Below are 13,520 nucleotides of genomic sequence, written 5' to 3'. Positions count from 1 at the left end.
AAAATTGTAAAACTAGCCAGGTATTGTGGCATGTGCCTATACTCTTAGCTACTTGGGAGGCTGAAGTGGGAGGATAGCTTGAGCTCAGGAGGTCGAGGTTTCAGTGCGCCATGATTGCACTACTGTACTCCAACCTGGGCAACAGAACGAGACCCTGTCTCAAAAAGAAAAAAAAAAATAGTGTGACAAAATTGAGTTGGCAAACACAGGAGGCTAAATGCTGTTGAGTGGGGAAATGGTTTCACTTTTTGATATGTTGAATTAGAGGTACTTTGGGACATTCAGATAGTGATTTCCAGAAAGTAGTTGGTCTGACACTTAGAAAATTATGGGCTAAAAATACTGATATTTGTGATTGAAGCCCTAAGAGTGGTGAGCTTGTCTAAGGAGTAGATGTAACATAAGGAAGGGCTAAGAGTAAACCTTGAGAGGAGTAACCACAAGCAGATAAGAGATACGTTTCTTTTTCTAATGGTTCTTTCCTATTCCATCACCACTGGAATCACATGCAGGAAAACAGCAGGTCTTGTATCTGGTTTCTTTGTTCAGAGGTATTGTGGTCAAACTTATGTTACGGTGATAAGTTTCAGTTCTCAAAGGATTCAGAAATTTAGATTAGTTAAGGGTCAATTGGTTATCAGTTTTGTGTTGGGTTCTAGTTTTGTTTTCAGTACCTAACCAGCTGTGTGACAAGGGATTATTTTTAAAGTTTGGAAAAGTTCCTGTTCAGCATTGGTTTTTAATTTCTTTTCTTAATCTGATAATATTTGGGTGAGCTGGCAATTCATTACAGTAAGAAGACCAAAGGGAAACAATCAGAGTTAGCTTTCATCAGCTTTTTATTTCTTTTAAGCCTCTTTTTTTATTCTATTCTCGACCTGGTTATCATGCAGTTGGTGATGGTTATCCACAACTGGGATGTTAGTTCTCATAACAGTTCCAAAATCCAACAGCCTTCTTTGGTTACACAGCATGGAAAGAGTTCTACCAGTGACATGATTAGATAAAGATACTGAAAGTGTGTCTGGACTTTAACCCTTCATAGTTCATTATGAAAGCAGCATTTTCATATGGGAGTTGTACATAAAATTGCAAGTGGCTATTTTAAAAGTTGTTTGTAAAAAGTTAAATATTCTAGATTTGAATAAAATTGTAAAATACGTGAGAGTGTATTACAGCATTTTTTTTTTTAAAATTTATTTATTATTATTATACTGTAAGTTGTAGGGTACATGTGCATAACGTGCAGGTTTGTTACATATGTATACTTGTGCCTTGTTGGTGTGCTGCACCCATCAACTCGTCATTTACATCAGGTATAACTCCCAATGCAATCCCTCCCCCCGCCCCCCTCCCCATGATAGGCCCCGGTGTGTGATGTTCCCCTTCCCGAGTCCAAGTGATCTCATTGTTCAGTTCCCACCTATGAGTGAGAACATGCGGTGTTTGGTTTTCTGTTCTTGTGATAGTTTGCTAAGAATGATGGATTCCAGCTGCATCCATGTCCCTACAAAGGACACAAACTCATCCTTTTTTATGGCTGCATAGTATTCCATGGTGTATATATGCCACATTTTCTTAATCCAATCTGTCACTGATGGACATTTGGGTTGATTCCAAGAAATGTTTTGCGTTGATTTCCAAAATCAACTTTACATGGTTGGTTGTCTGAAAGGACATATATCCATCCAGACAGTAAAATAATGACTTTAAATGTTTGTAGATTAGAAAGGGAAGTAGGAATTAGCCTGGATAATCAAAATCTACAAATAATCAAAACCCTTTGAGTGCTGAGGAATTTATTTGAGCTTATTCCTCTTGCAGCCAACAAGCATTGGGAGAACCAAAAGACCAAAGAGGGACAAGAGAGAGAATAGAAAAAAATAGGGAGAACTGTAGTAATATCAATAGCTAACATTTATTGAATATTTACTCTTCGTCAGTGCTGTACCAAGCACGTACATGTATTGTCTTATTTAATACATTCGATAACCATAAACACCAAGTACCATTTTCTCATTTTAATGACAAGGACACTGAACAGAGAAGTTAAGTAATCATGTAAGATCACATAGTAAATGTTGGAGCCAGCAGTCTGGATCAAGAGCCTCAGCCTTAACCAGTAAGGGGTGTAGCTGTTCCAGTGAAACTACTGTCTTGTCTTTGAATAGCTCCTAGATTGTTACCGGTATCCCTGACTATTGAATCTGACTTGGAAAGAGAGATGGCGACAACAAAAGCTATCTTAAGGAAAAATGTAACAGAATAACAGGAACAGACAAACCTAGATTAGTAAAAAGTCAGAATTTTGGCCGGGCGCGGTGGCTCAAGCCTGTAATCCTAGCACTTTGGGAGGCCGAGACGGGCGGATCACGAGGTCAGGAGATCGAGACCATCCTGGCTAACACGGTGAAACCCCGTCTCTACTAAAAAAAAAATACAAAAAACTAGCCGGGCGAGGTGGCGGGCGCCTGTAGTCCCAGCTACTCGGGAGGCTGAGGCAGGAGAATAGCGTAAACCCGGGAGGCGGAGCTTGCAGTGAGCTGAGATCCGGCCACTGCACTCCAGTCTGGGCGACAGAGCGAGACTCCGTCTCAAAAAAAAAAAAAAAAAAAAAAAAGTCAGAATTTTTTCTTTTTCTTTTTCTTTTTTTTTTTTTTTTTTTTGGAGACAGGGTCTCGCTCTGTCACCCAGGCTGGAGTGCAGTAGCACCATCATGGCTCACTGCAGCCTCAAACTCCTGTTCCTTCCATTATCTCCTTGCCGAAAATATCTAGTCAGTATCGGTCTCTCCCTTTCCTAACTACCCCTTTTTATTTACTGCATGTACTAGATGGTCTAACATTTGATTGCATTTAATCAATTACTTTCTTGAATTACACTCTTATTTGTTTTATGAGTGTGCGTATTTTACCTCCACAAAGAAGAGCTCTTTGAGATCAAAGAGCCATGTCTTAGATTCTGTAATTGTCGATTTTACTTCTCTAAGTACTACTCACAAGGCTGGGCACATACAGGTGCTTAATGTAAATGCAGGGAATAAATGCTGCTGCCTGAGATTTGATCTCTCTGCTCCTATCCCATTTAGCCATCTGGAAAGGACTGAGAGGCCACACACTTGCGAATCTTATTTCTAACATGAAGGCTAACCATAGATCTTCCCAAGTCAATTCAGATTCCTGTTTATTGCAATTTGCTAGTATATCTGTCGCTCCAAAATATGTGAGTTAATATTTTGGTTTTTGTGGGAATCAAAAGAGAAAAAGCCTGTGGAAGCTACTCAGAAATAAAAAGTTCCATCCTATGTTACTTAGGTCCCAAGTATTAATATTTATTTCCTCATGAAATGTGAGGTCTGGAGAGCCTCACTAATTCCTTTGTAAAAGTTTTGATTCACAGCCTAGTAAATAAAATTAAAGTGACTGCTACCCAAACAGGCTGCTGGACTGTGACATTTACCATATGAAAAAATCCATCTCTTCCCAGGCTTCATGGAAAGCTTACTTCCTAAAGAGGTATAATGGTGGTCCGTAACATCATCTATTGAAGAGCCTTGACAGACTAGTGGGGAGAGACCTGGAATCTCAATTAGAGAAATGGAGTAAAACTCAAACAGTGGGATTTAAGGCCTAAATAAGGACTTTTAAAATGTACGATACACTCTATGCTGTATTCTAACAATATTTTGAGGGACTGATCAGGCTTTTCTCAGGTGTTCACTGAGGCTATGTTTTTTTTTAAAACCATCTTAATGTATTTCATAGTTTCAGATGGCCATACACATCTGTGTAAACCTAAAAGTCCAAGCTATGCGGAAAGTAAATATAGATATTAAATGTAAGAAATGTGACCCGTGTGCTAGAGCCACACAAGTTTTAGAGCTCCTCATTCCCCTGTTGGTCATTTTCATCCTGTATACACAGCATGTGAAAGGCTAGATGGAAAATATGCCTGAGCCTGCAAATGCGTTTATGAATCACAAGAGTTTATAAATTAAATATAAAATGGCTTGCCTTAGATATTTTATGGAGGCCTTAGTATATCCATATATTTCCTTCTACAATGAGTGCATTTTATGAGTTCCCAAAAGATCCAGAAATTCTTCAGAAGCTGGGAATATTCACAAAAGGGAGGTACAGGTCTGCATAGATGCTGAGAGCTTTAAAATTCTAATAATATTAGGTAGCGCAATAGAGACAACAAAAGATGAGTCTATTTCTATCATTTAATGAACTTAATGGTTTTTCTTTTAAAATATAGTGACATGTACTGCAATATGTGAGGTGACATCACATGATATCATTTTTACATGCCTTAAATTGATAGGGTAGTCACAATCTGGCATATGAGATTTTTCGGAAATATTTATAATATGAACTGAATGTAAGTACTATATTTGACTATTTTAACTTTTTGTTCTATATGTATTAAGTAGTTGGTAAAGACAAATCAAGACATATAATATGATGAAGACATATGTGATTTAATACTTGCTTTTAAAAGTTAATGTGTCCGTGGAAGTGTGCTCTCTTACACGTATGTATAGCAGGTCACATGGACGCCTGTTTTTTCCCTGTATAAGACAGTGCTTTTGGTATTGCCCTGATTCTGAATGTATGCAATCACCTAGTGCAGCTGAGAGGCCGTGTACTGTGGATGTTTCTTTTAGGATGTTACAGATAAATTTGACCATTTTTTTTAAGGGAGATCCTTGTGATAGTTGGAATTTCTAAAATGCCTCCCCAAAATGTCCTCGCCTAACCTCTATAACCCACGTGTATGACAAGATAGCTCTCCCATGATTGTTATGTTACATAGCACAGTTGACCTTAAGTTAGGGAGGTTTTCCTGGGTGGGCCTGAGCTAATCACATGAGCCTGGAAAGGCAGAGAGCCTTCTCAGCAGATGATGGAATGGGAAGCCAGAGAAATGTGAAGTGCGAAAAGAACTCAATGCTTCATTGCTGGTTTGAAAATCAGAAGGGCTATGTGAAAAGGAATGTAGGAGCTTCTGCAAGCAGTAAGCAGCCAGTACCCTGAAAGGCAGTGGGTACCTGAAACCCCACAGGACTGGATTCCTGCCAACAACCTGGATGAGCTTGAAGCAGATTCTTCCCCAGATGCTCCTGATTAAAGCCAGCAGCAGACTCCTTGATTTCAGACCATTGAGAACTTGAGGGAACCCAGCAGAACTGTGCAGACTTCTGACCTACAAAACTGTGAGATAATAAATGGGTTTTAAAGCCACTAAATTTTGTTTTGGCAGCAATAGGAAACTAATGAAATTGAAAATTTGATGGTATTAATTTTTTTGATGTAGAAAAACAGCATAGGCCTCATTATCATTGTCCTCTACTGTCACATCTTTGCATAAATCTTGGAAGTTCTTGTTCCACCCTCACATTTATTTCCAGATTATGTAGGATCCCCAGATAAATTACTAGAACAGTTCAGGCTTCACTTCAAAGTTAGAAACTGGTAGATTCTCTTTATTTCAAGTTTCCTAAGAATCTTGTCTGTTTGAATTATGAAGAAATCTTTTCCCTTAAGATAGAAGGCTGGAAAACTTTAGCCTCTCTTGGACGTATGTATGAAACCAGAATGATTCTTAAAAGTTACAAAATTATACTATTTTGCAATTAACTCAGACCATGATTAGGTTTGCAGTACCTCTGAAAATTTGAAGGGTCCTTGGTGCAGCCACACTCACATCATTGGCTTGTTCATCATCAGTCAATATTCTGAGAACACTGAAGGGAAAGAAGATGGTTCTCTGTAGGCCGTCCCAGAATAGCTCAAATTGTTTCCCCTGGCTCAGCTAGTACACAAGAACATAATATAAAATGTTCCTTCTGCTTAGTCCCTCTTTGGGAGAAAATGTAAATAGAAGTTTTTTCCCATCACTGTGGGGTCAAGCCATGACTCCAAAAGGAACATGAGTTAAACCAGTTTCAGCCTTGGCAGCAGACATGTGACTTGGTCTCATTCCTTTCCCTTGGGCCCAGCTTTCCTGAGCCACAATTTTATTTTAAACTTGGTAGAAGGAGTTTGGTTTTAATTATGTGCCTTCTTGAACTCCTGATAACTTTCAAGTTGAAAGCTTTTGTGGGGATTTTTCTAAGCCAGTCTCTGGTGTTTTAAGGGCCCTATACATTTCACAAATGAAAACCAGTCTGGTTTCTGTCCCTTTCTAAGATTGCCGTCTGAATTAATGGTGATCTTCATTCTGTTCTTTTATTAGAAACAGGTCCAAGCAATGAGATTATTATGGGAGAATTTCAAGAGGTATGAAAGGAAGAAGTCTCCTTCTTAGTTTTGGGACATTTTTAAAACTATGGTCTATCTAGCTAATCATTCTTTTTACCTCTACTCTCTGTATTCATATTGGTTTCTGAGCAGCTTTTAGTCTCTTCTTCTCCAGAGTCTCATTCACATTATCTGTTGTCCCCAGTAGGACCATAAAAGCTGTGAAAGTAATTCCTTCTTTGAACAGTTTCTATCTAGTTCAGACACACCAGACAGTCTCATTTTAGTGGCCATGATTTGTCTTCAGTAAAAGGTAGAGCAAAACAATCTTTAACAAAAATACTTATAGAAGTTCTAAGACTTCCAGATTAGAGCATACAGCATAATAAATTTGTGAATTAACCTACCAATTAGAGAAAAGATTCATGCCTTTTCTAAAATATATGATATCATCATGTGCAGATAAGCTATTCAGACTCTACTTACAGAGTAGACTAACTTCTGTTTTTGAGAAGAGAGAGGGAGTGTACAGAGGAGAGAGAATGGAAGGATGGGACCATTGCCAGAGCATAGATAAGATGAGTCCACATTCCTAGCCTCTAAAGGATCATTGATTTGGCTGGAGTCCCTTGGCCCTGTGTTTTAGGACTTCCCCTTATTTCCTGCCCACTCAGCTGACCTCTTAGAATCCTCTTCTCTGGGAGAAGCTTCAGTGTTCATTTCCCTACCCTATGTTCTGCTTGCCTCTTCTGATGTCACTTCCTGGCTCACTGTTCCCCTGAGATTACTTAGGCAAACTCCCACTCTGTCTTATCTCCTCTAGATTTACTCAGTAGTCTCCCTACAGGATTGGCAGTCAGCTTTCTTGAATGAAGTCGTGTTAGCCTAACAGTTGATTTGATCTGTGCTTAGTTTGAATGACAGGAGGATGAAGAGAAAAAATTAAAGTTAAGTCTTCTGCATCAATCCAGCCACTCTGCTTCTTTACCCAAGAAACCCCAACTTCTCTCTCCCTAAATCCAACTAGTGTTTTTCATCAAACCCCGGATTATCTAGGGTATCAAGAAGCCAAGCAAAACAATAGTTTCTAGAGGTATTCCACCAGTGAAAATTAGGAAGTATGATCTAAAAACCCAAGCCATTTTATCAGAATTGGGGGAATTAAACATTAAACCCTATATACTTTTAAGCTATCTTGCCTTACTCTTTTTAGGCTAAAAACCTGAAAGGAAACCATTTCAATTACAATGAGAATAATTCACCCTTAGAAGTCCAGTTTTCTTCCTTTTTTGAAATAATATTGTTTGTATTAAGGTAACTGTGTTTCCTCTGCTGCATCCAAATCTCACTAATCTCTGAGGTTTTAGGAGGTTTATATGCTCTCCTCTAATTGGTAGGGTTGATTTTCCTAGGACATTGCTAAGGTTAGCCCCTGAAGGCAATAATATTTAAAAAAAAAAAAAAAAAAAAAAGGATTCCACATAGCTCCAAAAGTCTGGTAAAAGCTGGAGGGAATTAGAGGTAGTGAGGAAAGATCGAGGATTAACTTGCAAGCTCTGTTTTCTCTAATATCTGGATCTAGGTAAATTGTCTACCACCTTGTCTGCTGGATCACTCATCACCTACACATTTTATAAGAGGTTACCCAAAAGTAAATTGTTAACAAGGGATGTTAACAAGCCTTTAAAAGCTAATAAACAACAGACTATGATGTTTGCTTTCAGTTACTCCTGGCAAGCAGAAGTAAGAGTGTAGATCATCAACTTCCTAGGTGGCTGTAGGGAACACCTCCTACAGTAAGCCAATAGGGACAAAAACTGGTATGGCAATCACAAGTGTGAGCAGTGTTATCATCATCTTCCTCCATGTGCTGTCATTTGTGGAAAAATTAGTCTAGGCCTCTTGAAAACCCTGTGGAATCTGCCTTTTCATATCCAGGAACCCTCTGGGCTTTTTCTGATTGCTGCTTGATAGTGCTAACCTATTTTTTGTGTTTTTCAATTTTTAAGTGTTTGTGTTTTATGTCAGCCTCCTCAGTGAAGGTCATATGGTATACACAGCCATACTATGCAGCCATATATCTGAGAACTTTCTTGGCTTAATTGTGCTTCCAGAACATTCTAAATGAAAAGCATTAATGTCATTAAAAAAGTAAAGTAATGGAAATTATTAGCATGCATTGATTTATAGATAATGGCTAAGATTGATGCCTGGTAAAATCCTAATTTCCCTGTTTTAATGGAAAAAAAAACAAAAACAAAAACTTGTTTCGTCACCATAGAGGCAGCTACCAGAGTCTACACAGCAGAATTTAAATCTAAAGATATAGTAAAATCTTACCCAACAAATAGGATATTTACAAAGAAGAAACTAAAAACAAACAAACAAAAAAAACCAAAACAAAACTCAAGTGAGATTTCACATTTCAAGAAAAAGTCAGCAAAAAAGCATGATTTAATTGTCAGAAAGTTAGGCCTCAGTCTGTGCACACCATGGAGAAATGGGCTCCTAGTTCAATAGGAGGAAGATAAAGAAGGCCCAAGGGACCAGTTTGATTGTAAACAGGTCATTTTTCCATACCTAAGATGATGCGGAAAGTATATCTTTGAAGAGAGTGTCAAGAATGCTACCCCCATATGAAGGGTATAGTTTGAAGGCTGTTCTACTCAGAAACACTGAGAGAAGCTAAATGGTCTTCTAAATTATTGTTTCATTTGGTTACATGTGGACTCAATTCCCTGAACCAAAGGTACAAAGTTTTAACTTGGTACTCTAACCAGCATCAATAGCCAATATAATATTTTATTTATTTATTTTTTTTTGAGACAGAGTCTCACTCTGTCGCCCAGGCTGGAGTACAGTGACGCTATCTCGGCTCACTGCAACCTCCACCTCCTGGGCTCAAGCAATTCTCCTGCCTCAGCTTCCCAAGTAGCTGGGACTACAGGCATGTGCCACCACACCCAGCTAATTTTTGTATTTTTCGTAGAGAGGTGGTTTTGCCATGTTGGCCAGGCTGGTCTCAAACTCCTGACCTCAAGTGATCCACCTGCCTCAGCCTCCTAAAGTGCTGGTATTACAAGCGTGAACCATTGCACCTGGCGTAATACAATATTCTTACAATTTAAAAAATGAAAGCAGAGGAATGGTGAGGGGGAAGCTGACATTTTAAGAGTTCACTTCCTTGTAGTTATCACAGTTGATTCTTACTGTTAGAATAAGTGGTAACTTGCCAAGGTCATATTGCTAGATGTCAGAGCAGAAATTAGAACTCAGGTCTAGCCAAGGCCATCACACTTCTCAGAGCATTAGCAATTCAGTTCAGTTAGTGTTTATTGAACGCCTATCGTGTTCTGGCCCTGTAGGTACTAAAAATATAGTTAGGAATAAGATGGAATTTTAGTGAAACGTTCCCTCCATAACAATATGGTTTTTTAAAAAATGTGTGTATCTCTTCTGGGTCTTTGTTATCAGAAAAAAAAATGTGTGTTTGTGTGTGTTTCTCTAATATGATCCTCCCAAAACTCATATCTTTTAGGAGGTTTTCTTAGTTGGGGCCAATGGGTTACCACTGTTATCTCCATAAACATGAGAATACATAGTATGCATTCTCATGTTTTCCCTACATTGCTTCAGGTGAACTTGTTAATTACGTTCACAGTGCTCTCCTGGTTCTGTCATGCAACTTGTTCTGCTTCTTCCTCGGTGCCTTCTCTACAGGGCTCTGCACACGGTGGGTTCTTAAATACAATAAAATGTTTTGCATTTGCTGGTATGGAGTTCAGGCTCAATTATTCACAAGTATTTGACATGTCACAATAAATAGTTTTCCTGGACCATGAATTTTAATTCACCCAGATGCTAGGTCTTCTCACAAAGCTAATGAGTAGCCCATAGCCCAGGATCTCAGCTTCACTTGCATACTTTTTGTTTGTTTGTTTTGTTTTCAGATAAGGCCTCACTCTGTCACTCAGGCTCAAGTGCAGTGACACAAACAGCTCACTGCAGCCTTGACCTCTTGTGCTCAAGTGATCCTCCTGCCTCGGCTTTCCATGTAGCATGGATCACAGGTGCACACCACCATGCCCAGCTAACTTTTAAAAAATTATTTTGTAGAGATGCGGTCCTGCCATGTTGCCCAGACTGGTCTTGAACTTCTGGGCTCAAGTGATCCTCCTGCCTCCAAAGTGCTGGGATTACAGGTGTGAGCCTCTGCACCCAGCCCTATATATGTGTTAGTTCTTTAGAGGTGATTAAAATGTAGTTTCTTTTTTGAAAAAAGACATCAAGAAAAAAAAACTTCAGGTAAAGTTGAGAAAGTAGGCATTGATAGTGTGGGGTATACATATGAGTGCCACTAGAGATTAGATATATAAATGTGGAACAGAAAAAATGCCTGGAATTGTCCTGAATTTTAGATTTCCAACTTTCAGGATTCTCAACTCACTGTATGAGAATATACCATATACTTTTCTTAATGAGTCCTAATGATTCCCCTACCTCAAATGGGGGCATATCTCCATATTCAAAAACCTTCGTTTAGTCCAGTGGTATTTAACCAGGGCTGTACAGCAGAATCACCTGGGGTACTTTTTAAAAATACATATAGGAAGGCTGCATTCTAGACCTACTGAAACAGAATCTCCAGTACTAAGGTTAGGATATGTACAGTTTGCAAAAGTGTGCAGGATTATTCTGATGAGTATAACCCCTGATTTAAAGACAGATTCCATGAGGAAATGTCATCATTTATCAGGGTGACTCTATTCAGTCCTCTTTAGTCACATGTGCTGTCACTGTATACTTCTCCTGGACAGCTGTAGGGTGTGGTGTGTTGGGTTGTCCTGCTATGTTGTTTGACAAACCAGTGGCTTCCAGGGACTGTTTAATGCAAAACAGTGTCATTGAGTGACTCCTCAGAAGTTCAAGAATTCATTATCCATTTTGTAGATTGTTGGACCTTTGTTTCTCTTCCTCCTCTTGTCTGTCTTGAAGATTTTGTTGTTCTGTAACACTTCATAAAAGGAAATAATTAAGTTTATTTAAACCAATTGAATTTGTATTTGCCAGAGTTCTTTAAAAAAAAAAAAAAGAAGAAGAAGGGATAGGAGGGTAAAGGTCATCTACAGTAAAAAGTAAATGTCAAACACAGACATAAGCACTTTTTGTTGTTTGATTTGTTTACAATGACCAAGCATACTGGTTGTATCTATAAAACTCCTTTCATTTGAGACCTCAAGAGTACCTACTTTTTTTTGTTTTTAAACCAGCATCCTAGGGACTAGGATGGGACTTTCTCCCCTCTCCCTTACTCTTCTACTTTCATTAGCGATCTGAGAAACTGAGGAAGTCTCCTGAGTTTTCATACTTGTAGTTTATTTGTAGTTGCAGTATTCACTCAGGGCAAGGTTGGGAGTTTGTGAACTGAAGGAAATTAATAGAATGAATGTTGAGATCCAGAGAGGCCAAATGTCACATAGAAAGTCAGTGATAGTCACTCCTAGAACACAAACTTGGCTAGTTAGTTGGGTGGGGAGTTGGAGCAGTTTTTGATCATTTTACATTTTGCTAACTTCTAGTTTAAAAAGATGCTATCCCTAATACCTCAAATCTAGTGAGTCATGGCATACAAAGAAGTGTGAACTAGGGCTAGGTCACCTTTGGGTAGTCAATTTGATTGCTTTTCTTAAATGGCACCCCCATCTCCAGCTGTGAAGTTCAGCCATCTGATTTGAAAAGTGCATTTATAGATGGAAATAATACAAATCAGTCTCTTGCTAATGCTGTTTTCTTTTCTTTTTTCTTTTTTGTTTTTGTTTTTGTCTCCTTTCTCTAGCATGAAAGACTTTCTAGGTAAGAACTCTCCCTGTTATATATGCATGCTTAATACTTGTGAGTGAATGCATGTCTAATTAAACTTAGCGTTATATAGTAATTCAGTAATATTTCTCACATCCTTTCCTTCCTTTTCCTTTTCCACAGCCATCACAATAATTCAGACTTTTATTACCTCCTGCCCAAAGCAATGGAACAAGCTTTTCAATTTACCTTCCTGCTTCCAAATTCTCCTCTTTCCAGTTCACCTTGTAGACTTCTTCTAGATTAATTTTTTTAAAGCACCAGTGTACCAGGCACCATGCTAGGTATTAGAGAAACAACATGAATAAGATAGTATCCTTACCTTCAATTAGCTAACAAGCCCCTGGAGAGACAGATCATTTCAATAGAATGTAATAAGTGCCCATTAGAAGTACAGACAGGTATTCTGAGCACAGAGAAGAGCAATTAACCTAACCTGATGTTCAAATTGAGGTTAGATACTGTTATTTAATAGTGCATCCAGCCAAATACCTGGTACCTAGATGGTGCTCATTAGTAGTTTGTTGAATGAACAAACTAAAGACCTGTTTTGCAATTGCTGAAAAATTAAAAAAGGATATCAAAGTTGGGGGAATGACCCTCTGCAGTTTTTCACCTAGTATCTAAAGGTACAAAACTGATCTTCTGAAAGAAGAAACTAAATAAAAAATAATACACTATGGAGCCAAAAGTTGGAATCTTTCTTTTTCTACTGTTGCTCTGATGGAGAAAGTAAGAGATTGGGAGAAGATATAGTTATGGGACCATAGAGCAAATGAGTTTCCTTATAATTTGTTTGGTATTGAGCTGGTTCTGCCTTATTAATATATTCTAAATTTTATGTATGTTCTTCCTCTGCTTGTCCTCTCACCAGGCAGCAGCTGAGGACAAGTCATTTACTTCTAACCTAGCAGAAAATTACTTAGTTTTGCAAAATTGTTGGAGAGTGGTATTTTGCTGTAGTTAATCTTTTGTGAACTCTCTTGTATTATAATAGCCATTTGTGAAAGGAAACTTTTCCCCACAGACTTCAAAATATGCTGTGCAACTACCAATTAAAACAGTGAAGCACTAGCTCAAGAATAAACAAAGAGACCTGTGGAACACAATCCATAGCCCCCCAAAAATCACATGTATAAGGTGACTTCATCTCAGTAAGGAAATAATTATTCAATAAGTGAGGAAATAATTATTCAATAAGTGATCATTGGGACAGTTAATTATCTGTTTGAGCAATTATATCTTTCCCTTCAGCAATACCAAAAACAGATGGATTTCAGTTGGATTACAATTTTTAAGAGAAAAGTGTTTTACCATAAAAGTTAGCAGAAGAGAATATTTTATAATCTTTATATAGGAAAAGCCTTTCCAAGTGTGATACCGTTACCGAAAGGGGTCCTGATTCAGACCCCAAGA

The 13,520-nt window shown here is 38.3% G+C and overlaps 1 protein-coding gene across 5 annotated transcripts in view; it reads left to right on the top strand.

The window, feature by feature from the left end:
• PPP1R12B (protein phosphatase 1 regulatory subunit 12B) overlaps nt 1-13,520 on the top strand; it is a 242,776-nt gene that overhangs the window by 200,375 nt on the left and 28,881 nt on the right. For all 5 annotated transcript variants that reach the window (XM_025384571.1, XM_025384570.1, XM_025384574.1 and 2 more), the window contains one exon: nt 12,082-12,098. In XM_025384571.1, coding sequence (XP_025240356.1) covers nt 12,082-12,098 — 17 coding nt within the window. The remainder of the gene's footprint in view (nt 1-12,081; nt 12,099-13,520) is intronic.

The sequence above is a fragment of the Theropithecus gelada genome, chromosome 1 (assembly GCF_003255815.1).
Source record: "Theropithecus gelada isolate Dixy chromosome 1, Tgel_1.0, whole genome shotgun sequence".
Lineage (NCBI taxonomy): Eukaryota > Metazoa > Chordata > Mammalia > Primates > Cercopithecidae > Theropithecus > Theropithecus gelada.
The sequence above is the reverse complement of the archived record's forward strand: the minus strand, read 5'-3'. Positions and strand labels throughout refer to the sequence as shown.